The sequence below is a fragment of the Copidosoma floridanum genome, unplaced genomic scaffold, assembly GCF_036245765.1.
Source record: "Copidosoma floridanum isolate Cflo_tuat_1 unplaced genomic scaffold, Cflo_Japanese_pri ptg000030l, whole genome shotgun sequence".
NCBI classification, from domain to species: Eukaryota; Metazoa; Arthropoda; class Insecta; order Hymenoptera; family Encyrtidae; genus Copidosoma; species Copidosoma floridanum.
In genome coordinates this window covers 6,524,594-6,552,458 of record NW_028321907.1, presented here as the reverse complement: position 1 = coordinate 6,552,458, position 27,865 = coordinate 6,524,594, and the positions used below count along the sequence as shown (strand labels likewise).

At 41.0% G+C, this 27,865-nt stretch overlaps 2 protein-coding genes across 3 annotated transcripts; both read left to right on the top strand.

Moving 5' to 3' along the window:
• The first annotated feature begins 1,272 nt into the window (after window positions 1-1,272).
• On the top strand, window positions 1,273-2,402 carry LOC106642142 (uncharacterized). Its single transcript, XM_014356859.2, has 2 exons — window positions 1,273-1,303; window positions 1,411-2,402. The coding sequence occupies exons 1-2, from the start codon at window positions 1,273-1,275 to the stop codon at window positions 2,400-2,402; spliced, it is 1,023 nt and encodes a 340-aa protein (XP_014212345.2).
• A 5,809-nt stretch (window positions 2,403-8,211) lies between these two features.
• On the top strand, window positions 8,212-27,110 carry hrm (solute carrier family 16 member hermes). Of its 2 annotated transcripts, XM_089597197.1 has the most exons (7): window positions 8,212-8,269; window positions 8,349-9,028; window positions 23,382-23,609; window positions 23,692-23,818; window positions 23,932-24,111; window positions 24,201-25,051; window positions 25,144-27,110. In XM_089597197.1, the coding sequence occupies exons 2-7, from the start codon at window positions 8,866-8,868 to the stop codon at window positions 25,611-25,613; spliced, it is 2,019 nt and encodes a 672-aa protein (XP_089453323.1). In that variant the 5' UTR covers window positions 8,212-8,269; window positions 8,349-8,865; the 3' UTR covers window positions 25,614-27,110. The 2 variants fall into 2 exon arrangements, with proteins under 2 accessions (XP_089453323.1, XP_089453322.1); XM_089597196.1 differs by having other exon boundaries at window positions 8,229-9,028.
• Window positions 27,111-27,865: the final 755 nt, after the last annotated feature.

The following is a 27,865-nucleotide window of genomic DNA, read 5'->3' as shown; positions in this document are numbered from 1 at the left end:
GCACGATGCATCGATTATTTCATCGATTTCGCGATCGTTATTAACTGTAATAGAAATGATTTTTAACTTAATCCGTACACATTTTTTTCATCATACTTGTAATTGATGAGTTGCTAAAGTGTTATGCTCTTATGTATTGTTACTATTACCACGTATTTTTTGTTTTAAAAAATAATGGTGCTTCTCGGAAAGAAAAATTTTTTATTTGAAAGTACACAAAACGATATTGGCTACCTGAAAAAAAAAATATAAATTAAACAAATTACAAAGAAAGTGAGTTTTGTAAATCTTCAAAAAGCGTGTGTTAACTGGCTGTGCTTAGAAAAGGCGTAAAATGAATTTCGAGGTGCTTGTCACGGCTACGAAACAAAAAGACGTAGGCAGTGCCGAATAAAACAAAAAAAAACTGTATTTGTACCGCGGGTAAGGGTCTAATAAAAAAAAAGAAAAGAAAAAATTTTCGGAGCGAGTGGCGCTGCATTATGCGAGAAAAAAAAAAAAAAAAGAAGCGTCACAGCGACAGTTTATATTGTACTTTTAAGTGATGTATATGTACATACGTGTTTAAAAAAAAATAATATATATGTATATAAGAGGTGAAAAACCTCGTGATTTTGGGCACAGACTAACACGAAGAAAACTTTGATAATAAAGAAGAAGAAGAAAAATAAGGACGAGTTTTACCTATTCTCAAACTTTCCCCCTCTTGGGCCTTTGATTGTCGAACAAAGAAAACTGGGCGCACGTGTACGAATATGAATGAGAAAAAAAAAAAAAAACAATTTCCCTCCCCCCCGATTTGTATGACAACGATGAGTATAAACATAAGGACGATTTGCCTAGTGGCCCAAGTTTTTCGTCGTACTTATACACAAAAAATATATAAATATACAATTATGATTATCATTGTACATTTACCAAGATGATAAAAAATACGAGTGATGGATAAGACGATGTGGTGTTTTTTTTTCTCTCTCTCTGTCTCTCTCTCTCTTTTTCCTATACGTACGAGCCTCGCATATACAGAACACAAATACCTAATGATATTTATATTATATAAATATATTTGCGACGACTCGACTATTGTCTAAAATTAATGAAAATTGATAAAATAAAACAAAACCTGAAATGGTTAAAAACGTAGTTGAATTTATTTTCACTCGATACACGATTACCCGGGTGCATGTAACGATCAATTAGCTCCTCGTGTCAAGGATCAGCTAAAAACAAAAAAAAAGTGATTGTTGGATGAACCAAAAAAGGAAAAAAAGAATGGAACCATCACTCCGCAGATGCAGTAACAGTGAGTATAAAAAAAAGAAAAATAAGAAAGAAAACTCAGCCCTGCACCATCGTTCGCATAGGTTAAGGCAGGCCTAAACACGTTTGTTTGTCCCCCCCCCCCTTGAGGTCCCCCGTGCTCCAAGTCACCGGTGCGCACCAACGAGGGCTGGAAGCTCCAGTGGACGGTGCCGAGGTCGCGCGACGCCTACGTCATCCACTCGGTCGTCCCGGGCCCCTTTCGCCAAGCGCGTCTTCTGAAAGCCGTGCCCTACGTCGTCCTGACAACGAAGGCTTCCCCGAGGGACGACCCGCTCCTTAGGCTCCGTACCGGCATACCGGACCCGTGGCTGGAGTACCTCACCTGGAGGGAAGGCAGAACACAGGGTAACGCGCGGGCGGCCTCGGAGTACGTCAAGCTGACCGACTACGTGTGGAACGAGCGGGGACTGCCGATGCTACAGGGCATCCCGGACCCGTGGAAAACCGGTTCGTCCAACCCGAGCCCCGGTTCAATTTGTCGCCCCACATATGTGCAGCTCGACGAGGGGAAGAGGAGGAGGAGGAGGAAGAAAGCCACCGATCCCGGGAGGGGTGACTCGCCGATGGGAGGTAAAATCGGCGTGGCCAACAGGAAAGAACCGGCAAAGAGCAGCAGCGGGTTCGAGAGGGTCAGGAGGAGGCTGGAGAAACTGGACGACCAGCTGAGAAGGAGGTGCGCAGAGCTCGGGTCGAAGGAGCGTAGCGGGAAAAAAAGTAGGAACGACCAGCCCCGCGGTTTAGAAGCGCCCACTTGCTCCCGAGAGGGACTGGAGAGAGCCCTCAGGGGGATAGAGCGCAGGATCAAGGTGACGAGCGACGAGCTCGACTCGCCGGACATGGCCTTGCTCGGGGTGGAGGATCCACAACCTCGCCCAGCCACCAGGAGGAGGGAGAGCGATGGTGGCTCGGGAAAGGTTGTGCAGTCGTTCGACCGGAGAGAAGAGCGGCTGTTCGTCAGGAGGAGCTTGCGCACCGCTGGGGAACAGAGAGTTGGAGAATCGGTGGAGCGACGCGTGGAAGGTCGAGGCGGTGGTAGCGACAGGGAGGAGAGCGTCGCCGTGGAGTACTTTAGCGAGTAGAAGGGATGGGAAGGTTGTTTTTCGAGTTACTGTGTAGATGGTCTTCCTCTGCTCTGCGTCGCGGTATCGATTTCGCTCGGCGAGTGCACGTAATCCGACCGATTATCTCGGCCGATTTCCGATGACGCAACGGCAGCAGCAGGAAAGAAGATCCGATGATGAATGAGGGCTGCACGTAACCGAGCGCCGATAACTATATGTACCTGGGCTTACGTAATATATACCGGGTCGTTGCGGGATTTTGCGGAATAATTTTTGATTCGTTCGTCCGTGCTGTTGTGGCGCGAAGGACGCTTCGTCTCGGAATCGTTTTGTTTTCCGTGACAACGAGTTTTACTTTTTTTTCCCCCAATCGTTGGAAAAAAAAAAAAATAAAATAAAATAAAAAAGAAAAACAGAGCCAAACGGGTCGGCGTGTAGATAACAATTCAATTCTACAAAACACTCGACGGGGAAAAAAGAAAAAAGAGATCGAGCGACGCGTTATTGCCCGCGAGCAAACGACAATTGGGTCGCGCAAACAACAACTTCCTCGCGGCATCTCTGCGGTGGCTAAGGATTTTCCTCGTCGTTGTCATGCGATGATGACGGCGATATATGATTAAGAAACAAAAACAAAAAAAACAAAAAAAAAAAACTAAGAAGAGACGGCAATCGAATAACAGGATCTTAGCGGGCCGCGTTGCGGAATCGACCCTCGCGCGTGTGTGTGTACGCGACGTTCCAGTTAGCTCTGGTTATACGTATGTAAACATGTATAATCTTACTTCGGTGATGGAGGAGAAAAAAAATTCCGCGGTTCTGTAGTTTCGAACTCTCCACGATCATCCGTTCTCAATCGTATACCTCTACTTTGCTCGACTGAAACTCGCAGGTGTAAATCGTTATACAGGAACTATACATGTGCCGCACATAATCGAACCATCTGACGCGTATTTCCAACAAATTTGACCAATATTTTTGTGAGATCGGTATGGTCCGCGGGAATGATATATATATTTCCTTTGGTTGTCGTTGGCGCGTTGAAAACAGGAAAAATACAATCTAATTGTCCGGAGCGCGTGTACGCATCACCAATTGCCAGTGGGACGAGCACACACACACACGATAGTAGCAGAGCTCTTAATCTTTGGTGTCTCTAATTGGCCGCTCGCCCGCATCGGCGGCGATTTCCTCCTTGAGACGCTGTACTCAATTGAAACGAAGATATGTGGTCTGTTTGTATACGTATAGGTACACGCGTTCGGTTGAAAATTTTATTAACTGGATTTTTTAAATCAGAAAGAAAATAAAAGTCATCGCGATGGAGTGTAATTTTTTTTTTTTTTTTTTTTTTTTTTTCCTATCAATAGTACTTTTTTGTACCAATGTTACAACCACAGTCGATTGAGGCACGTAAGGCATTCAAAGCTTGTTATAAGTCACCGTGAAGTGTATATTTTCATGATTGATACAATAAAAACAGTACCTCACAAACTTTTTGTGTTATTCGAGATTGAATCGTGTTTATTCCTCGATTATCGAATTGTAGTTGATTGTAACGATTGGAAGAAAAAAAGAAAAAAGATAAAACCAGACTCTTCCATCTATCATCAGCAAGATGCGAGGAATAATTTTTTTTCCCCAGCGCTATCATGTAAACAACCACTTGATTCGATAGATGCGACAAAAGATACCCGGAATACCTCGGCGATTGATGTTTGTTGTTAAAAAAAAAAAAAAAAAAAAGCTTTCGTGCGCAGTGATCTCATTCCTTACGTAAGCTCTGCATGCGTACGCGATACTATCAAACACAAAATACATTTTCGAGACGCTTCGTTTTATTTCGGATCGCGAGCTTTGTTTTTTTTTGTTTTGTTTTCTTCTCGCTTTAACGTGGCAAGTGCTCGTATCAATTCACGCCTTTTTATTACTCACCAAACGCTTGACATTGCGCATTGAAAAGAAATTTTTTTTTTTTTCTTCTTCAAAAAGACTCACGCAACACAAATCCAATTCGGTGTAACTCTTTAAATGCCAGCTATTCGATCCAACAGCACACGCTTTTGTGTCATACGGTCGTACGTTTTTTCCTCCTCGCACACGTAAGCGGGAAAAATTTATCGGCTCGCTTAATTTTCTTTTCAGCCTCCAACGACAATGTCGTCTTGGCAATGTTTTTTTGCCTGCGACTACTTTTCTTTTCTTTTCTTTTTTTTTTTTTTTTTTTTTTCATAAGTACTCAACCAAAGCCACATTTTCCGGAGAGAGGGAAATAAATATTTTGGAGGTTGTTTGTGACGACCTCGTGCACTAGTCTACCTAATATCGATTGCTAAACTTTATTGATCATGGAAACTGAGAAGAATTTTAAATTAAAAATTCTGTGAGTGATTGAAAACAAAGGAAAACTTAAAAATATCCATTCATTGTACAGTAACGCAGCTAATACGTTGTCCGTACGAGTGAGAGGAAGAAAACAGATAAGTACTGTGTTGTCGATGAACTTGATTTTCTCGGTAACTTACAGTCGAGACTGCTTGGCGCTCACTTGGGCATGTTTATGTAAGTTAATGCGTATGTGGAATACTTTAGCGGTCGATTATACGTTGTGTAAGTTACACGTATATACTTAGAGACACGATAGACATTTTTTTTTTTTTTTCAAGAGATAACAATAGAATAAAAAAAAAAAAAAAAAAAAAATTAGTGATTATTTTTTTAAATATCAGAATGATCGAAATACTTATTTGTAATGGAGAAATAGAGCTTTCCTTATCGATATACTTATTCGATTTAAAGATTGATAGTGATGCATGCTTTATGACGTATAGATACAAATGATAAACATAAGATAAATTATATGCAAAAAAACTTTTTTTTTTTCTTACCATTAACATATAATTGAAAGTGGTAATAGGGCGGGAGAGAGGCAATCACGTCCTCCCTCCCAATTATTATTATTATTATTATTATTATCATCACCATCCTGCACACCATTACTAGAGCGAGGACAGTGTCAGGATCCATCGGTGGGTGTTTAAAACACCAGGCACATGCGAAAATCGCAGAGGTGCACATTGCTCGTGGCATAGGCTGGGACTCGAACCCGTGCATCTCGAGCGTCAAGTCCGACACGCTACCCACCGAGCCACCGTAGATCCCGGCAGAGCGGGCGTGCAAGGCCTATTTGTCGAAGAAGTATCGTATAGTATCCGTCATGTGTTATCATCGAGTGAATTATTTCATGTGTACATACAAAACAATAAATTAAATTTAAAAAAAAATCAATTAACGATAATAGAGACGATTTATAATGCAACGATTATAAATAGTAAACAATTAAAATTTTGTTTCCTAATTTGGATAAGTGGCAATAAATTAATTTTCATTTATTCCACCACAGATCTCTCTCTTTCTTTCTTTGTTTTTTTTTTTTTTTTTTTTTTTTTTTTGGATTAATATTCATTTAAATTAACGAAAACTACCTGAAAAGGAAACGGTGACAAATGAACGATGATAGTTTGAAAGTGTTTTATTGCTGACGGTCAAGAAAGGCGCCCATGTTTAGAGTTCATTGGCTCATTTATAATTTGGCACGTTAATACTGAGGCGATGAGCAAAGAGTTTAAATTAACGTGAATTGATTGAATAATCAATGTATAAATAAATGCGTAGAAACGATGAGATGTCATTGTAGGTATAGTTGTTGATTAAATATTGGCCTAAAAAAATTTTTTTACCATCCAATTATGAAAAAAAAAAAAAAAGAAAAAAAGAAAAAAAGATGTGTCAAGAGAGTCATCGTGACAACTAAAAATTATTTTAATCTCCCGAAATTTCCATAAAACGATCCCTCATGACTCGAGATAATATTCTAAAACGTTTGAAATAAAATGTTTAAAAATATAAAAAATATAAAATTGTAACGGAAAAATAAAACAAGTGTTCAACCCAAACATAGATACGAACAGAAAAGGAAACATTTTAATTATCTTAAATGCGTACATATATAAGCGTATTTCTACGAAAAAAAATAAATAATAATAATATACAAATTTGGGTATTACTAACATCACGTAACGAATGAAAAAACACGAGAGATACACTTTTCCGGGCCATTTCCAAATTTGTTAAGAAAAAAAAAAAAAAAATAACAACGCACTTTCACATCAGACTCACTGGAGTGAAAAACAGATAAAAGAAATATAGACGATATCGATCTTTTACTTCCGCGTACACGACGTTCGATCCGATCGAAGCCCCCCTCCGATGAAAAGCTCTCTTCGCGCATCCTCTTTTTTTTCTATTCCTACCCACAGACACTTTTCCAAAAGAGAAAAAAAAAAAAAAAAACGAAAAAGAAAAAGAAATAGTCGATTGTTATAGGCCTAGCACGATTCGTCAAATTGATCAACAGTTACGTGAAACTAGATGTAAAATTCTCTTCACCTGCACATCACCGCAACTTGGACGATTAAAAAGTTTCATCATCGTCAAAGGGGATAAGATAAGAAAGAGCCTTCTCGGATGGGGGAGTCTGGGCGCTCCGAGGGAATCGGGGGAGGTAAGACAACACAGAGAGAGTTGGGGGAGGGGGGGAACAGCCGTGTGGGCTCTCCCAGGCACACCGCTAGGAGTGGGGGGGAGGACGGTGCACACTTATACCTATATACTCTCGTCATGTGTACAGAGTCCCCCCCCCTTGTCGTAAGCACAGCTGATCGGTAGTTTGTATACCGCTGGCTGCGCGAGAGAGCAGTCGTCGCGCGCGCCGCACGAACCAACGAACGGGGAGTCCTCTTTCCTCGGGCTGCACGTATGTAGGTACACAGTGATAATCGTCGACTCGTCCGCGCGCGTTTCATTCTTTTTTTTTTTTTTTTTTTTCAAATTTCCCATCTCTGGCCCACCGCCTTTCTCTCTTCGTCACGTAAGTCGTATATACGCGCAATTCACCCGGACAGTCTCTTTTGTCATTTTTTTCGAGTAAGCCATTGCAAAAGGGTGCGAGCTTGCGGAAAGCTTTCATCACTGGGAGTGCGTGCTTGGTGCAACAACATTTTGGAGCAGCCATTGTTTCGGGAGCACGCAAAGCTGTCGCACGGTGCCATTGAACGCAAAGCCTCGCTGCAGGTAGAGGAGGAGGGAGAAAAAGCTCGCGGGCAAAGAGCTTGAGGTTAGGGGACAGGTATCACAAGCTCAACCCCGCCAACGAAGAGACGCGCGTCAAAAAAACGTCACGTACATCGTATATACATATACATATACATATACATATATATATGCATGATTGGGTGCATCACCTACAGTCAGAGGGTGGATTTTCCCCGTTTGCCCCCGAGAGGTGCGAGTAAAAGCTCGTAGCGCAAGCACCGTAAGTCACCACGCGCGAGCCAATCGGACTGGGACGGAATGATCGATTTTTTCGCCCCTCTCGGCCCGACCTCGTGCTAATGTAATGACGTCCAGGCTATAGCCCGCGAAAAATTCAACCCGAGAGCTTGCAGTGAGTTTCGAAGGAAGATAACCGAACGAAAAAAAGCTTCAGTTGTCATATTATACATATACATATATATATGTGCGGTCCAAGGTGTCGGAGAAAAGCCGCCGGTCGGCTGCGGCTCTTTGTTCTCGTGGAGATCGGTATTACCGAGCACAAGCCTTGGCTGTTGTTTGGCGACGACAGCGACGAGTCGGGTCTCGCGGGCGCGACCACCATCCACGGGAGGACTGCCTGACACTTGTTGAAGAGCAAAAAAAAGAAGAAAAAAAGAAAAAAAAGGAAAAACAGAAACAAGTACAATCGGTATATATAATAACAGTATATACACATATGTGCATACATATAGTCACGCGTCCGAGAGCGATCGAGGAAGAGAAGAAAAGTATGCTACTTGGCAGGTGTACGAGTTTTTGCCACTGCTGATGCCTGTGATACATATATATGTATATATATGACGATAGAGTATAAAACGCGGCTCTTGCGAGGATGAGAGGGGTCGCCTGGAGGTTTACGGGAGTCTCCGGTGCCGCAGCCGCAGGCTGTGATCTCGAGCGAGAGCAGGAAGGAAGCTATAAGGAAAGATTTCTTTAAAAAATCAACCCCCTCCCCCCACCCCCAGCGCGTCCTTATCACACGTTTTACCTGTGGGGGTATACGCGTATATGTATATAATTTGTATATTATACATGAGTATGGGAATAAAAAATAAAACGGAGGGATAGAGGGGAAATATAATTATATTGCACATATGGTACATGTGTTTGTACATACGGAGCTCGGGAGGAGAAACGGGAAGCAGTGCGTGTGAGTAACAGTTGAATGAAGCTTCCAAGGCGGCAGGACGAACAAAATTAAGTAGTACGTTGATCGATCTCTTGTACATAGGTACGAAGCCCATTGTAATATAGATGTATGATTCATCTCGTGTAAATTAAAGAAAGAAAACGAAAAAAAAAAAAAAAAGAAAAAAAATCAAAGATGTTGACCGACAAGGGAGACCAGGACAATGGGATTAGTATGAAGTTCGGGGCCGATCGGAAGAACAGCGTCAACAGTAAAAAGGGCGAGTATCAGCTCGTCATGGGTGAGAACAACGTGGCCAATGGGAAAAAAGGACGGATGAACGGCACCACCAAGGAAGGTTGGTATTTTTTTTTTAAATAATTTCTTTTTTCTTTTTTTTTTTTTTTTTTTTTTTGATGCATCAACAATCGCTACGTGTACCATAAATAGGCCATACATTTATTCGGCAACTATGATCGTTAGTTGGCTACGCGAGTTTTTCAAGTACCTATATAATAATACCCTCCAGAATTTTTGCTATCGGACGCGCATTGGTATTTAGCATTTTTTTTTTTTTTTTTTTTTTTTCTTGCAGTTGTTCGTGCAGATAAAGACTTTTCTTTCAATTCCTTATCGCGGCCACTAATTAAAACTATTGTGAAACTTTGCGACGCCAACAGTGGTACTCGGAGCTTCAATCAATACGATTTTTTTACGTGCGTGTATACACACGTAACGCGTGTAATTTTATACCACGCAAATGTATGGTTTTACACTCAAGAGTAGCTCATCCCATGGCGAGTGTACGACAAATACAAAACAAATAGCTCATCCGAAACACGACCATCTCAGTTTGGACGAAAAAAAAAAAAAAAAAAAAAAAAAAAAAAAAAAATGTACATTGAATAATTTAAAAACGGTCATCTCGCTGAGTTACGAGAGAAAAAAAGCGCGTGACCGACTTTCTAAAGAGAGCCGTCACCGACTGTCTATTTATGAATTAGTCATTAGCAACGCGAGCAGGAAGAAGTAAAAAAAACACCCGTGTGCTTCCACTGGTGGTCTCTCCGTTTTGTCCCACTCGCCGATTTCCCAAACTGTTTTTCTCATCTCGGCGTGCTCTACTACTGCCCGCGGAAGAAAATAAACCGATGCTCTCTCTCTCTCTTACCCTCGACTTTCTTGTATGAATTTAAAAACTTTCCCGACGTCGTTTTTCGTTGGGTCCCGTACAATTTTACTCACCACGACTCTCTGATGACAAATGCTTTTTTCCCCTGCCCGACTTTCCAAATCATTCATCTCTCGCGAAAACGACCGCGTGGAAATCAGTCATCGGCCCCCTAAGAGCTCTTACATCAGGTATATACTACTTACTTGCATTTTGCACCGCCTGGAGAGTCAAAAAGACTCGACGCACATGTATACCTGAATGCGGAATAAGAATGACCTTGACTCGACTACATCATATATAAATACAGGTGCCTATACACTCGATTGCGGACTTATATTGCCGATGTATACATCACTAATGCAGACCACATGACTATAAAAGCTGTTTCGGTTTTACAACTTGCTAGGCTGCTTCATTCAACGCGTGTGTATGATAACACAATCATTTACACGCAGATATTGGGGAGTTGTAGTCACGGTATTGTGCGTAAAGAAGAATCGATATTTTTTAATATTCAACATGTAATTCGTTCATTTTTTTTTTTTTTTTTTTTATAAAAGTGACATCAAGGGATGGGTACGGTTTTTTTTTTTGTTTTTCGTTATTATTTGCGCAAAAAACTTTACCAGCGAAAATAATGCTTTTCATTATTATTCAAGTATTTTGAAATAAAACTGTTTTTTCCCGGACCAAATGGTTGTAATTGTATATGCTTATGAAACAATATATTTTCCCAGCAAAAAACGTGCATAACATTTTTGGAAAAATCTTTTAAAGCACGTATCTCCATTATCTGTGACTTTCATTTTTGAACTTGGACACACTCTAAGGATAAATAGTAATAAAGTTTGCACGACCAACCAAGACATGTGTGGATATAGATCGATGGGCGGCTTGCAACGTTCTACTCCATGGACTATGTCGACATAACAATGACAACAATGACGACATAAACAGATAACAACGTCGTTGGTATTTATGTCTGCAAAAAATTATAATCGAAAAAAAAAAATAGACTTTAAAACAACAGCGCGCGATAAGAGCAAATGACAACAATTCACGATCCAATAATAAAACCAACAGAGTAGCACAAATAATCTTGAATGTTATTAAAAGTTTTTTTTTTTTCAACACCATTTCAGTGAATTGTACACTTGCGCGAAGCGTGTTTTAAAAAAGATTGAGTGCAATATACCTAATTCGTGCTCTTGGATAACACACGGCGCGTTGTGCGCGCAAAATCGGCCCTAACGTACGTCGCTGATTACTTCCGCGACTCTTTTCACCCCGAGACACGAGAAATTCCGTTTTGGCCCCTCCTTTGTGTACACGTGTAGCTAAATTTACCAAAAGTAGTGCGTCGAGTGTGTCATTACATATAGACTAAATACACAACACGTACATTTTTTTTTGGCAACTGGTTTTTTCAAGCTGCTTTGTACGTCCTTTGACACAGTCCTCTTTTTTTTTTTTTTTTTTTTTTTTTTTCGAGCGAGGGACATTTTTTTTTCATATTTTTAAATCCATATTGACGCAGATTTGTTTTTAGCTCACATAAAGAAATAAACACCGAGTTATTTTTCTCGACAGCGAAAAAATGTTCCACCACCATCGGCGCGACATCATGCCGCTCGTTTGTGACATTTTTTCTCTTTCCACGACGCACCGCCAGCTAATCACCTTTGGCGTGCCATTGTCGTTTTTTTTTCTTCCCCCTGCCAAGGTCAAGCTCGCATTCCTCGTTAATTACAACCTCAGGTCTAATTGATCGATTCCAACCTGCCGTACACATTGTGCTGGGCATTGTTGTTGTTGTTGTTGGTTTCCGTCGTGCTAAACGATCGTATGAATGAACGGGACAACGTGTCGACACCAGCGCCCTGCCGGGCGATCGGCCAAAAATGTCCACGAGTGCATATACCTACCGTCCGATTTATTTTTGGTTTCCGCGGAAACTTGCTCTTAAACGCTCGGTAATTCGCGTTGCCATGCGGATGTTGTACGAGCAATCGTCTATTCTAGTGCACACGCACTCGTAGAGCAGAATCCACAGAGCCGATGGTCGAACCGATGGTTTTGTTGTAATTCACCAGCTTGGCGGTCTTTAACGATCTTTTTACGAGCTGTGCGACTTTGCTTTGTCTTATCTTTTGGCTTTGCGTTTCATAAAAAAAAAAAAAAAAAAAAAACTCGTAATATCCTCTCGCGCACATGTGATGCAGTCACGTGAACGATAGGTGACTTTTTTATTACACCCACACGTTGACGCTCAGGCGGAGGATCTCTTCGTACACTCGTAGTCGACGTTCAAGTGGTTGTTCTTATCATATCGCGAGAAAAAAGGTTATCCTTTCAATCGGTACAATAAAATACCTACGCTTGCTTGTATATCATGGTGAGGCTAACTAATCGATAAGATATACGTGTAGGTTCGCCGTAGCTCAAAACAGTAAACTAACTTACCTAACATTTGATGGGCCAAAGTGCATGTCCCCAAACCCGAACTTATCGATAAATCGATCGCGTAATTAGCGCATTGAAACCAACAATTTTACATTTAATTGACTCATAAGTTTGCGAGTGAAAGACGTTGTCTCCGTATACAAAACCCATCGGCGCGTACTGCATACAATAAAGTTGTGTAAAAAAGCTGTTGCGGTCGCGTTTTACACGCGAGCTTGAATCGACTGCTCTGCGGTGTTATACACACGTGCGTCATTTCTCTTTCACCGTTGCACAACAAAGCGCGTGTATTGTGTATATCCACGCGTGTCCACGACCCTCGTGTAAGCCTCAGCGGTGACGGAAGAGATCGTTTGTCTGTCTTTGCAACGACGCTCTTCGTTACGTGTATAAAATAAATTGTTTGTCATATAAAAGAAATGCTTCATCGGGGACTTTTTTTTTCTCTCGCGTGAAGTATCCGATCGTTGCGCAAGTCATTGCCCAACTAACCGATCAAAACAATCGACAAAAAAATAAAAAGCCTCATCCCGTTAGGTACAAGAGACGACCGACTGAAAGCTGCTGTTGTTGTTGTAGGCGTGGGTGTAAATGTCGCAGGGACAATATTGTCCCTCGTGTGCACGCATTGCATTTCACCTCGGCTGCAACATCAACGAGCTTACATCCGCGTCAAATTCGAGGTCACCCACCACCAAAGCACATTTTTCCTCGCTCGGTTACAATAATGCGATCACAGAGGGAGGGAAAGAGAAAAAAAAGGTGAGCAGCAACGCGATCGTACACACATTTGTGTGTGTGTGTGTGTGTTGGTACGGTATAGGCCTCGGTGATCTTGACCGAGACTCTTTCTCTCACTCTCACTCTGTGTGTATGTATATGCTTGCGTCGCGTATCCATATTGTACCTACGTGTATATAATATATAAGCTTTGCGGATAAAAGCTCGCGGCGTTGAAATTCTTTACACACAGCGCTTGCTTGTGCCATTGGTACTTTGTATATCATGTGTCGTGTGTTTGACGACCAATTATTATTTATCAATCCGAGGTATATGTTCAACGAGCTGCATACTGCTTGTTCCGATGTTCGTATTATCGGCTGGTTGCAATTGTGTCGTTCACTTGACGCTTGAATTAATTGACATGAACATTTTGATTTGTAGCGGTGTATACGAAGGGAACTACAGTAGTTATTAATTTAGTGTGCACCGAGACAAACAGTAAATGACACTACCTTTGTGTACGTATATTTTAGATTTTAATTTGATTTGTATTTGATGACACACCAAGAAGCTTGCAACTACAACGCGCTCTATATTGCGCAAAAAATTGCGAAAGACGTTCTGCTGTAAAACTTTTTTTTTTTTTTTTCGGAGCATGTATCACAGCCCCTCTGCCCCAGAACAATCCATCGTCGAAAAGCTCATCCGAACCCCGACCTAGTTCGGATTTTTGCACCCGGATTGATTCTTCCCGTCGGCTTGCTGAGAAAGAGAGTGAAAAAAAAAAAAAAGAAAAAAAAAAAAAAAAAAAAAAGAAAGAATCGAAAAACCTTCCACGTGGAGCAGAGGGGCAAGTTCACGTGCACCTATAAAAAGCATCGGCCGCGCGAACCTAGCCCTGACTCTATTAAAAGCTCCTCCTCCCGAGCTTTGGCGGGGAAGAAAGAGGGATGAAGCTAATTTTTATTTAATACCAATTAAGTTTTAGTATACATATAAGTTGCGCCAAGTGCGTGATGTGGATGTTACAACTGTTTCGCACTCCGCAATGTCCTTGGAAACAATGAGTGTATATATATATATGTATATGCTAGTTCCGGTGCAAATTCAGATCGTCACGCGATGATTTACTTGATTGTTTTTAATGTTTTTCTCGGCACTTGTATAAAACACGGGAAAAGAATCAATAGCGGCGTGGAGCAGGTAAAATACACACGCGTAGAATATCAATTGAGATTTTCTCATCTAAAACGATTGCGTACGCGCGTTGCGCAAGTTTTACATAATCATCCGATCGGTGAATCGTTAAGTCGGAGCGTACATGCATCGCGTTTGTAAAATCAGAGAGAAAAATTACCGTATACACGTAAAACGATGAGATTTACGGGGAATACGAGTTTTTGATTAGCTCTCTCTCTCTCTCTCTCTCTCTATCGAGCATTCGCGTGCGAGTGTACTGTACGTGCAGTGAGGCGCGTAAGCTCGTAACGCGCGCGCGAGAGTATACGACAGGTCAATTGGATCGGAGAAATGGCGCGCAGGCGCTTATAGAGAAATCCGATCACCCATCGGATACGTATAGACCGTCAGTGGTTCGGAATGACAATTTTCCTTTCGTCGAATGGCTCTTGCAAATCATGGGGAGAACAATCATTTACGAGCTCGCCATTGCACGATATAATACACGTTTGATTGTTTGCACTTTTATTTATTATTATTATTTTTTTTTTTTAATCAATGCGCGGTTTGGACCACGAGAATTTCAAGGTCTCGATAAATCATTTATCCATAGTCTATAAATACAATTTATCCGACGCGCCTATGCACGTATACTGGGCACAAGTAATTGCAGCAGTTGCTCTAATGCGTCGCGAGAAAAAAAAACTTTCCGTCATCGCAATTTATTCAGTACAAAGATGTCGCGGATACCCTACTTTGCTGTTTTTCCGATAAAACGCGGGCTAAAAGCACGGAAGTGACGCTGCACGTCTAAAGGTCGAAGTTTGAGAGAATTAGATTTCAGCAGAGTGCTATTTTCCTCGTTGCCGGAGAACCTTGCGCTCCTCTCTCTTTGCTACAATTTTTTTTTTTTTTCCCTTTTTTTCCAATATCCTCGATCTTGGGCAGGTGTGCTGTGGGGAAACAATGCGCGCAAGGATGAATATCCGTACAGTTGTGAAGGTTCGATGAAACAAAGTTTGTGATTAATCGGGACGTGTGTCGTTTGATAAACGGTATTGTAACGATGCGCGATATCGAAAAAATTCTCTTCAACAACTAGTGAATCATATTGTAATCGCTTTGGACTTGAAAAACTCGAGCGTTGCTTGGAATCGTTTCGAACTACAAGGACATTTCCGAGCAATCAATTTTTCGAGGTCAACCATTAACGTAGCAGGTGAATCGATTCTTTGGATTTTGTGAGTCTTTTGAAATTCTGAAAAAAAAAAAAAAAAAAAAAAAAAAAAATTCTCTCGCTTGATGAAATACAAATATTGTGCACACGAATAGTAGGTCAGATTATCCTCTCGTTATCTGTGCTGTCAACAGAATCTTTGTTCCAAATCAAAAGACATTGATAAGCAATTATTTGATAAAAATCGATGTACATGTAGATATCACTGAAAACCATGCGTAACGTGGAAAATTGAGTGATTTGGATTTAGAAAAAAAAAATTTGATTAGTATTTTTGACTTGCTTTAAATATCACATTGCAAAAGTTATATATAAATAAATGTTGTAATGTAAATGTGTGGATTAATAGTTGAACGCAGTTTGCTGTTTTTCTTATCGTGTTGATAAAAAAAAATGAAAAGCCTAATAGTTGATGCATTAAAATTTATATGTATATATTCCTCGGTACAACGACTCTTCGACTCTTCGACTTGGCTGACAAAAGTAGAAATGAGAACAAAAAGTGAGAGTAAATATATAGTAAAAATAATTTTTACCATAAAAATGATACTCTCTTGTGTACCCATATATCGAAGCCTCCGGAGAGTGATTTCATTTCTGAGACGGAGTAATCATAGGACGGAATCGGGTTCGGTAAAAATACTTTTCCCAAAAAAGATCTAGGGCATCGATAGATGAAATTAATGAATGCACACACGGAATTATCGTAGAGAAGAGTAAATCTCGGGTGACTCGTACTAACCACACGTATGCAACACAGTTTCTATACCGTCTGAACTGTCACTCAGTTTCCAATCAGCATAAAAAATATCATGTACGTCCGTTTTCCAGCTCCAGGTGTATAAGTAGTACACCCAACATATTCGACAGAGGGTGATCTCGATTTGTCCCACGTTGTTTCGTCAGATGCTTTGGCGCACGTGCACATGGAAAGCCGGTGCTTTAGCTCCAAGATTTTGTTCCCGTATCACTTAATTTCAGGCTGCACAACCGCTCATTTGTAGGTGCGCGGCGGGAGATTGCGATTAAATTGCCGTTGGCTCGCTACATCTAGCTTTATAGCCCGCGCTCAGGGTTCATTAAACGAATGCCCGTCTCCTTCTATATCTTTTGGCATTATCAAGTCACGTATATTTTGTAATTCCGACGCTTTTTTTCCCTCTTTACCTACACCAATCCTCCATGTGTACACTTGCCGCAATAATTATTTATATCGGCTGTATGATTTTTTTTTTTTTTTTTTTTTTTTTTTTTTTTCATTCAGCCGCTGTTGACTCGTAATCGCGTTAAATTGAATCTGCAGATCGTACGAGGCTCGATGAGCTCGAGAGAGCTTAATTATGATTGCTCGGAGGGGTGGGTTATGAAATAATTTTCTCCTTCTCTTTCAACATTGGTATTTTGCTCCTGAAAATATTACCCTCTTTCGTTCCGAAATAAAAACTTTAGCCTTGAAAAGTCAAACTTCAAAAAGCTCTCTCTCTCTCTTTCTCTTTTTCGTTGCGGTGGAACCAAAAGAGAAAAGTACCAGAGCTCTCGCGGTGGCGCAGTTGAAGGTGAAAAGAGAAAAAAGGAAAAATTTTAAGGAAAATCCTCACTGTCCTGTGTAGAGCTTGTGTCAGGCTTTGAGTGGCGCGTGTCGGAAGGTTTCTGCTGGCAACGATCAGCGAAACTTTCCATCACTATGGGCACAGAACGAAAGTCAGAGAAAGAGGCGCAACGGGCCCGTGTAGGCCAAGTCTTCATTGGTCAGCGTTAAAACGTGCCCGGAAAAAAAAAAAAAAAAAAAAAACGAGTGATGCTCTGTGCGTAAGTTTCCGTGCCAAGAATCAGTGGAGGGTTGGCCGTACTTTGGATGAATAGTTTAAGCTGGCGTCCGCTTGGCTACTTGGATTTTCTTTTTTCCGTCGCACAATAATCTCTAGAGCAATTCCATTGAGAAGTTTTTTCTTTTTTTTTTTTTTTTTACAAGAATTGAAACACTGAAAAAAAAAAATTTCTTTCATTCGAGAAAACATTCGCAAGTAAATAATCTCTCGAAATAAGATTATACATGATCTCACTTTTAGAAAATATTCATTTTGAGCAAGAATAATATGTTCTCGGTGTAAAAAAATACTGTCTTATTTCAAGGGAGAATATCATCTTGGTTATACGAAACTTGTTGATTTTTAGTTAATTAATTGATGATTACTATGATTGACCATCGACCACTAACCGTGTGTAACACCAATATCAAAAATTGCTTCTTCTGCTTGTTTGTTTTTAATTAACGACGCAAGCACTTAAATATCTATTTTCAAATTTATGAACTAATTTGTGTTTCGTATTGACTCTACAATAATAAAAAAAAAAAAAAAAAAAAAAGCTTCCATAAAAAATTCATACAGCGGTACCTGCATGAGCGTGGTATAGAGAAAGACACGTGTGGGCTTTTGCATATTCAACCTCGTGCACTCAGCACATGCATATATTTATACTTACGTTATATTTCTCTCTCTCTTCTGTCTGCGTTGGGCGTACGATATTACATGTGTACTATTCGCGTTGAACCTGACCTTTCCTTTTTTTTATATGCACATACGCTCACTCGTAGGTATGGAGGTGAAAAAAAAGTCGCTTTTTGGATCACCCAGAGCTCATTGGTGGATTTTCATCTTTTGCTGTTTATTTAATTTTTGCACAGAGAGAGAAAATAAAGCGTTCAAATGGATACTAATTTAAAAAGGAGATGACTCAATTTGAGATTATTCTCGTGTGATTAGATTGTTCCTATGCACTTGTTTGTTTATCCGTGCTGCGACGCAATAAAACCAGGAATACACGCCCCCTTTAACTTTGAAGACGTTACATGCGGAAATTAAACAATAAAAATTTTTTTTTCCTTTTTTTTGTTTTTACAGTTGAAGCACAGTTTATAATATGCATAAATATAGTTGCAAGGGGAATGATGATTAACATATTCGTATCCACGTATATAAATGCACATGAATGTTCAAAAAGGTCATGCACTCGCAGCGAAATTTCTAACGAATTCCTTTCTCTTTCCTTAGGTAAATTTTACAAAAAGATAAGTACCACGCAAGAAGTTTGGATTGCACCAGTTCTTTTTTCAAGGTGCAACAATACATATCGACTAAAAAAAAAAAAAAAATCCGGTCTCGTGAATATAAATTTAAACTTTGGTTTTTCATTACACATAATTTTTTCTTCACACGCGTGCATGATATATACCAGCACTTACTTGCCGTGCTCGATTTCAACACGGAAACTCGGAGTTTTCCCGCTTTACGCGCAGTAAGTAAATAACACAGCGAAACATCGGTAGAGTGGAAAAAGGCAAGGTAGCAATTTTTGATCGCTGGCTCTTACACGCACACGCACACATACTCGCATAACCCCCGATATTTATAATCGTATAATAAATTTTACATTTGGCCGATAACGATTCTAAACGACATATATAATATCGCACAATTGTATATTTTTAGCTAACAAAGCTTTTTATAAATTTTTCATGCACATAAATGCATAGAACATCAGCACAATGGACATGGTTTCGTGCACGATTCATTCATGTACCCATTTAAAAAATTTTCCATGCAACTCCAACCGAGCTTGTGCGCATATAAAAATAAAGTTGTGATGGCACATTATTACACGCATAGCCAGTTGCGTCCTCTTATCTCGCCCGTATATAGGTATATATAATCATGTACAAAGCACATAATTGATATCTCTGCATATCAGGCGTGCCAGCCGCTGAAACTGTTGTCCGACAAAAATATGACCAGAGTCGCGCAAAGAGCTATAGAGTTTTAGAATAGTATCTGTCCTCGGGGACAGGGAGCGAGAAAAAGCGAGAAAAATAATAAACTCATAAACCCTTGCAACGGCTTTTCGCTAAGAAGGTGATGTATAACAATAAAATAAATAAATAAAAAAAACAAGCAAACCGTGAGCCATCCCCATATTTTTATTTTTTTTTTTCGTACACGTGCCACGTTTAGTATAACATAGTATCCGCACCATAGCTGTAGAGTCATCGGAGAAGGACAAAGTAACACGATGACTATTGATTTGGCTTTCCGAGGGGCTAACTCACGCGGAGAGGGCTCCATTTGGAAAAAAGCGACCAACTTGTATGGGGTCATGGAAAATTTCTTCCTTCGACACGTGACACGGAGACTGCGCCTCGGAACATCGGAGGGGATTCGAAGAAAAAAAAAAAAAAAGAAAAAAAAGAGGAGAAGGAGAAAAAGAAACCATCAATGAGACGATGGTTCGTTGCCCGCGCCCGTCTTTGTCCGTTTTCTTCTCGACCTTAGCTATTATTCTTCGGCTGCCGCTGTTGTTGTATACCGTACACGTGTATATGTATAGGTTCTTTGACTCCGCTCCTATGGCTGTATTATATTGCCATCGGCGGACGAGAGCGACGTGTATACCATTACCCACGGCGAGACGGACACCCTAAAAATTTCCACCATGTGCAGCGCACGTAAGGTGATGCAGGCCGCTTGTGGTGTACAATTTTAAATTTGAGAGCGGAAGCTGTGCCTAATCGGACGAGAAAAAAAAAAAAAAAAAAAAAATAGAAAAAAATTACAGAGCAGCGTTCGAAGAACCGATTGGCTTTCATTTCGAAATCCGAGACGATATTGTGTGCAGTGTGTGTACGCATATGTATGTTATTTAGCCATGTACCATGAAAAATATGTGTGCATTTAATGAACGACTTATGGTTCAAGAATCACGCGTGAGAAGGAAATTGTGTAACCAAAGTCGTTTTTTTTTTTTTTTTTCTACAACTATCGGTTCCTTTTCAGGTCGAAAGACAGGAAAACAGTATTATTAATTGTACAATGAAGCCGTGCAGCCAATCGTGATGAAAGTTCGGTAGTACAATACAAGGGATGGTTCGCTTTGCATCAACTTTATTTTCTTTGTTTTTTGTTTTCTAAAGGAAAATCGCTCTCAGTTAATCCATACCTATATACTTGCGTTCACGTTAACCGAGCAACGTTCGACTCGAATTATGACTGTTCAGCTCGGAACAGAGAAGAGAAAAAAAAAAATTCAACCGTGTGTTTTTTTCCGAGCGATACGACACACGTGCAGCTTAGTATATGCATGTGCATAAATTATACGCTATTATCTGTTAAGTATGAACTTTTCCACAGCCGTTTTGCATTATGTGACACATACATATACATACATATATATATATATATATATACACTTAGGTATGAATACGTGTCTGATGTGCGGAGTCGCTTCCTCGTTACTCCACGAGTTAACGCATAATATTAGTATAATCGTCTCTGATGTTTAGCGCGTGCCATTGTTACTATATGCGTGGTTTTTTTTTTCTTCTGCTTTGTATTAGGATTACGAACAAAATAATTTTTCATCGCATAGATGTCCCATTTGATATAGTATAGGGGATGGATCGCTGCTCTTGGGGACAGTTGTACTTTCGTCGTAATTGCACTTTTACAGTGTTAAAGAGCTGTACATGACGGAGAAGCACGTTTACTTTGGATCCAAACAATTGAAATTGTCCATATGGCAGGAAATTGGTGATGCAATTGATAACAGATTAATAAAAACATATTAATCGCAAAATAGTTTACACTGTGCGACACTCAAAATGTAACGGAGCAAAAAATTCAGTTTTGCCGTCTTTTCAAATGAAATACAAGTCAACAGGAAACCCTTTACTACCTTTTTAGGTGTTACATCCTCGCAAGCTCTTTCAAGGAGAACAACACTGCATCTGCAAGCTCAGTACACGAACACACACACACATACATATATGTGGAGGACCCGTCAGTACATCTAACCATGAATAAATATCGTGGTCTTCATCGCAAAGGTGCTTCGCTGCAAAAACCCTCTCCTCCCCAACGAAAAACGGACGGACGGAGATGTATACAGGGTCATCGTTGCATAAAATCTCGTTAAATATAATACATTTATGTATATCACGAGTCATTATCAATCAACAAAGTTCCAGGTGAATAACCTCGCAGTGCGCGTATGCCAGTCGACCGAGTGTGAAAGCCTTTGTTTTTTTTTTTTTTTTTTTGTTTTTCCTTCTCTCGTGTTCGATGCTGCACCGAAGGCGAACCTCAAGCTCCAATCATGAGTTGAGTCGATTTACGTACCCCCACACACAAAAATATTACGTAGGTATACATTCTAACAACTGCGTGGGATTTAAAATTGAAAAAAAAAAGGTGCCCGAGAGCCCCAGCTCTGCTCCTCGTGCGCAGCCCTGCGAAGCCGACACCCCCCCGGTTTGGTCCAGCGCAGCCTCCGACTCGTCAAGTCCGGCTTGAGGCTCCTGGTCTACGGAGCGGCTAGTCTCGCGCTGGCCTACGCCCTTTGGTATCTGTACGAGGAGTTGTACGACTGTTTCTGGAACGCCGTCCACGGCTTCGTTTGCACGGCCGTGGCTCTGTTGGCCTCGGGTGTCGCCCTCATCGCCTTGTGCAAGGACGGGGAGCTCAGCATCGACCCGGAGGACTTGTACGACAGCTACTATTAAACATACAGCCTTTGCCGATACCAGTCAATCAAGTCCAAGCGTAGATTGTATACATGTATCGTATGTCTGTCTGTCAAATTGTTTGTTTGTTTGATCCATGGAACCCCTTCGGTAAACATGTGATTTACTGAAAACAAAATCATTATTATTATTATTATTATTATTATTCAGGTCAAGGGGACTATGTTCTTTTTTGGAATTTGTACAATTCAATGAATACAACAACAAAAAAATAAATAAATAAATAAAGAAAAAGGAAATTTTTAACTACCGACGCAATCATGCAGCCAATTAGTGACTCGTCGATGAAAAAAAAAAAAAAAAAAAAAAAAAAAACCGTCCCGTCCCGATCGCCATTGATATGTGTTTCCCACTATGCTATTAAATGTTTTTATAGTACCCCTGAATTGGCTCGATTGCTCAAAGTGTCGGGATCCAATGAAACTACTCTTGCCGCATCAACTTAGAATTAAGAGGGCGCATTTGCATCGTCACCGCGAGAGAGAGAGACACGGACGTGCAAAAATAATATGATCAGACGTAAGTGCCACGCCAAGGCGGTAATATACAATATAGGTAGCGCGAAGTAAAGTAAACCGCGCGACTGTGCATCCGTCAATTGGCATATACGTGGGTATTATATATATATATATACGTATACACATATTAGGGCGATTTGGTCAATGCAATTAATGGGCCAGTTTGGAAACTGCCGCTTCGTCTTTTGCATTCAATTGACCAAAGAGACGGTCTCGTCACGGCCTCTTTTTTTTTCTTCCATCCCTCTTAACGAAGAGATATTGTCAGAAAGTCGATTCGGTGTACGCTATTAAAACGCTCCGCAATTTTATCGTCAATTTGCGATTCGAGAAAAGACGCGACATATAAACGTCCCGAAATTGCCCCTGATGACTCGCTGTGGAATGGACGAATAGTGACCATTTTTTTTTTTTTTTTTTTTTTTACCAAGGCGCGTGCACGCGGTTTGTTTTTCGCTGATATCACTCGACGCGTTAGCTTTGCAATGTATACGCGTGTAGGGTTATTTCAAAGTTTCGCTCACGTATATTATATACTGTATATGTCGTTAGCGCACAGTAATTGAGAGACGGCGCACACAAAACATCATCTCGTGATTAAATGTGGTTCGTTTAAAACGCACCTACAGCTATTACACCGAGGACAAAAAGGCAAAAACGATCTTACGTATAAAAAAAGTTACAAAACAGTTGCATCTCTTTTTTTTTTTTTTTTGTTTTTTTTTCTTTTAAATTCTCCAGCGCACAGTTGTAAGCTCAAACTGGTTCGCCTCTTTTTTCCGTGTGATGCATCCAAAACGAGACATGGCTGAGCTGGTCTAAAAAAACCTTTGCCTTTCGTAGCGGAAGCAAAAGCCACGGCTGCACTGGTAGCCGAGGGCGAGCTCATACCACCCGACGGTGGCTGGGGATGGTTCGTCCTGATCGCGGCGGTGATGGTCAACGTACTGATACCAGGTGGCATCAAATCCTTCGGTGTCCTCTACAACGCCTTCCTCACGACCTTCGACGCCAAAGCCACCAATGGATCCTGGATCCCCGCCATCTGCTACTTCCTCTACAGCTCCTTGGGTGAGTATATATATGGGCTTTGCTTAAACAATCCTCCGTATGCAATAATTTTTTAGTTTGTTTTTCTTCATTTCACGTATAGGTCCGTTGTCGAGCGTACTTTCGGTCAGATACTCGTATCGGACGGTCACGTTGCTCGGCGGCACCTTCGCCGCGGCGGGAATGATGCTGAGCTACTTTGCCACCTGCATCGAACACCTGTACATAACGTGAGTATAAATTAATATACATGTATTATACACCAATACCTCACAATGAGCCTCATCCATACCTAAATATATATATTTTTTATCCGTGTCATACGTGTACCCTTGAATTTCAGTTACGGGATACTCGTGGGCATCGGTGCCGGTCTGGCCTTTCCCCCGACGGTCTACATCGTCACCTCGTACTTTGTCCGATTGCGCGGCTTGGCGAACGGCTTCTGCATCTCCGGCAGCTCCCTCGGCTCCATCATCCTCCCTCCCGTGCTCACGAAAATGCTCCAGGTCTTTGACGTTAGGTAAGGTTCCCTCAACACCCCAATATCACGACAAAACATGTATTGAATCGTTTACATTCCCCCTTCCCCCCTGCCCCTCTCTCTTCCAGGGAAACGATGCTGATCTTGGGCGCCCTGACTCTGAACGTGTGGGCGTGCGCCCTGCTGTACCAGCCGGTGGAGAAACACCTGATCCCGGCGAAGCCGGCCAACGAGGGGGCCATCACCGTGGAGGAGTTGGGCGACGAGCAAGCCGAGGAGGACGGGGAGGAGACCGGTGGGATCTTGGAGCCCCTGGCCGAGACCGTGAACATCGCGGTGACGAGTCCGGGGGAGCCGAGAAGCAACGGGGCCACCTCGCCGACCGTCCCGAAGAGCGCGTCGAGCGTCGCCCTCGAGAACTACTACAAGCCGGCGGTGCAGGGCCGAACGCGCAAGATCAGCATGCCGGTGAGCAACCGCGAGATGGCCGGCCAGATGCACAGCACCCCGGCCCTCCACGCGGTCCCGGAGCGCGCTGGCTCCGAGAGCAACCGGTCCCTCATGCAGGCCGTCCGCCGGCAACACCAATCCACCAAGCCCCCGCCCCTATCCCCCAGCACCTCCTCCTTCAACTACATAAGCACCCCTTACCACGGCAGCACCCTCACGGCCCTGCACCCGGAGTACGCGTCCACCTTGACTCTCAACGCCATCAGCTCGGCTTTCAGAAAGTCCCCGGAGAAGCAGGCCAAGCACCACCAGGCCGCCGAGGAGCCGGACCAGCAGCCCGCCAACCGGTTCTTCGACTGCAACCTCCTCAGGGACCCCATGTACCTCGTCATCCTCATTTCAAACTCGACCAATGCCATCAGCTACACGAACTTTGTCATCACTTTGACCCTGTACGCCCTCCAGCTCGGCTACTCCGACGAGCAGGCCTCGGTGCTGCTATCGGTCGTCTCGCTCTTCGACCTCACCGGTAACTCACTATATGTATACAATATTGTGTGGGTGCGCGTGTTTACATAAATTGCAAAAAAAAAAAACTAAAACAAATGTGAAATCGTGTAGGAAGGATCGGCGGAGCGGCGCTGTCTGACACGAAACTCATGCCGAAGCACTGGTACTTTGTGGGCGGGCTCTTCATATCGGGGGTTTCGCTGACCATCCTGCCGATCGCCAAGGGTTACGTCATGGTGGCGTTTTACTGCAGCATATTCGGGATAGCCTCGGGGGTGTACGTCGGTGTGACGGCGGTCGTGATGGCCGACATGCTGGGCATAGAGAAGCTCACCTCGTCCTACGGTATATCGTTGTTCGTCAATGGGGTCTTGCAGCTGGTGGGGCCGCCAATATGCGGTGCTCTGGAGGAACGGTTGGGCGACTGGGGCAAGATATACAGCGTTTTGGGGATCATACTCATTGCCGGGGCCCTCATTTGGGGTTTCGTGCCGCTCATCAGGAGACGCCAGGCGGCTCGGAGGAGGACCGAAGCCAACAATGACGAGGAGAGCGCGCTGCACTTGCCGGAGAAGCTGTAACGCGGGGACACTTGTTGAGCCGAGCGTCAGTATTAAGATTATTTCAACGGCTTGACTCGCCTTTTTTTTTTTTTTTTTCATTTTCTTTTCTTTGCGAAACGATTTGCCAAAATTGAGTGTGCTGTTAACGAATGGGTGAAAAAACGTTTTTGTTTTTATTAACACTGCACAGGAGTTGTCTCAAGCGAATAATGTTTCATTATATTCGTTAGCTGACTTGTGTTTATGAGCAAAACAAAAAAAAAAAAAAAAAAAAAAACAGCGAACAATTTCAACGTTACGTATGTATATAAGCGGTGTTCGCAAACAGAGGCTTTCTTTGGTCCCTAATTTTACTTGTATTTACGTATAAGAAGCATTTTTACCATGTCCATATGGATGTTAAAGAGAAATACAAAGTAAACTATAATAATGTACAGGTGCAGTTTTGTATATTTTTTCAAGCGTGTATAAAATATATTGTGTACAAAGCGGCCAACTGCATCCTTCGCGGATGACGGCGAGCAAATTTGTTATATTTCGTGACGATTCCGCGGCGTTGCGCAACGTCAAATACGCGTGGCATTTTTAATGGATCTCTCGTGGAAGTGCCTGAATGAAAAAATAAAAAAAATAAAAAAAAACAGATTGTCCGAGATGCCGATTTGAATATTTCGACGCGATATAGGTCGTATTACATACGACACTACTGTTTTTAAAATATTTTCAATCATTACCTTCTTACCGCATCAATAAACGAAATATTTTTTGATGCGTATGATCAATCACCTCGAAATTAACGATTGCAATTGTAATTTCTCTTGTTTTTTATTTGACACTGCCAGCTCCTTATGTATAAAAACAAAAAAAAATGTCAGTCTCGAGGCTCGAGAATTATTAAATTACAAAAATAACTGTAAGTTTTTTATAATAACGTCGTATCAAAAATTATCAAGATATTTTTTATTTTATTTTTTTTTCTTCGTAAAAAATGAATATTTTAATGCAATGTGTCGTCGTGTATGTCCCTCATAAATTTTGCATAAAATCTTCTATACGTCGAGCGCGAAATACGATTTTACATGATGATCTTTCGTAAGACACGGTCCCATATGTAATAAATAGCCTTTTTGCATTCAAGTATTTTGAAAGATTTGGCGCCACGCTTTTTGAATCCTGTAAATGTATGTGTGTGTGCGCGCCGATAAGCCATAGAGGACTTGTCGAATTTATCATTTCATTTTTATTACGTATTACATACATGTATGCCTTATATTATTTTATTTCATCATTTTAGCTTACGTCGTGAAATGACAAATAACAATTATTTAATTACGTGCGAAAATTTTTAATCAATCTGTTGACAAATGGATTTTTACGAGGTATATTTGTTAAGTAAACAAACAAAATATAGACATATATTTTATTTAAAATTTTTGTATAGTTGTTATCGCTATGAAAATGCTAACTGAGGTGTATTTTCATACATACCCATTGGAAAAAAAAAAAAAAATTAATAAATAAATGATATAAAAAATAAAAAAATACTTAGGTAGACAATTTATTTTGTTAATAATGTTTTTAAAGGACGTGAGGGTCGTACGAAACGATGAGAGAAACTGCATTTCCTTTGAATTATCTTAACGTTAATTAAGTTGCTAGAAAAAAAAATCTTTAACGTAGACAAAATGATGGATAAATACAAAATATACGTATAAATAGATAAACATTTTTATGCTATATATTTAAGACAAACTCGTGCATTTTCTCGCGAATCGTTTATCTCACACATCCTTTTTCCATATATGAATAGGTAGGGTAAAAATAAACAATGTCTTGCCTTATACTTTATGCGAGTAAAATGTGTCTATAAATAAATGTATAAATCCTGGCGCGATACGAAAATTATATAAAAAAAAAAAAAAAAAAAAAAAAAGATTATAAAGAATCGCGAAGGAACCTGCACAATGTAATCTTGACTGCATACACTCGAGAAAGTACTTATAATATGCAATACGTCGAATGTTATATACATATTTAGTAAATAAAATGAAAAACAAAATAGCACAAAATGTCAAGATTCTATCGTGTTTATCTTCTTTTTTTTTTTGTTTTTGTAAATATGTATTATATATGTAATGATGACAAAAAAAAGAGGAATAAAAGGTTCATATATTTATAGAAGAATAATACGAAACGTACGTATTAAAGATAAAACGAAGTAAATGTATCAGAATGTACAATTTCAATATATGCATAAGATTATGTGACGA

What these genes read in the sequence shown, in the direction of transcription:
- LOC106642142 (XM_014356859.2), top strand. Translation starts at nt 1,273, where the DNA reads ATGGAACCATCACTCCGCAGATGCAGTAACA. An exon ending in ACTCCGCAGATGCAGTAACA is followed by an intron (nt 1,304 to 1,410) that starts GTGAGTATAAAA and finishes CCCCCCCTTGAG; the next exon opens with GTCCCCCGTGCTCCAAGTCA.
- hrm (XM_089597197.1), top strand. Translation starts at nt 8,866, where the DNA reads ATGTTGACCGACAAGGGAGACCAGGACAATGGGATTAGTATGAAGTTC. An exon ending in GAACGGCACCACCAAGGAAG is followed by an intron (nt 9,029 to 23,381) that starts GTTGGTATTTTT and finishes TGCCTTTCGTAG; the next exon opens with CGGAAGCAAAAGCCACGGCT. An exon ending in CTTCCTCTACAGCTCCTTGG is followed by an intron (nt 23,610 to 23,691) that starts GTGAGTATATAT and finishes TTTCACGTATAG; the next exon opens with GTCCGTTGTCGAGCGTACTT.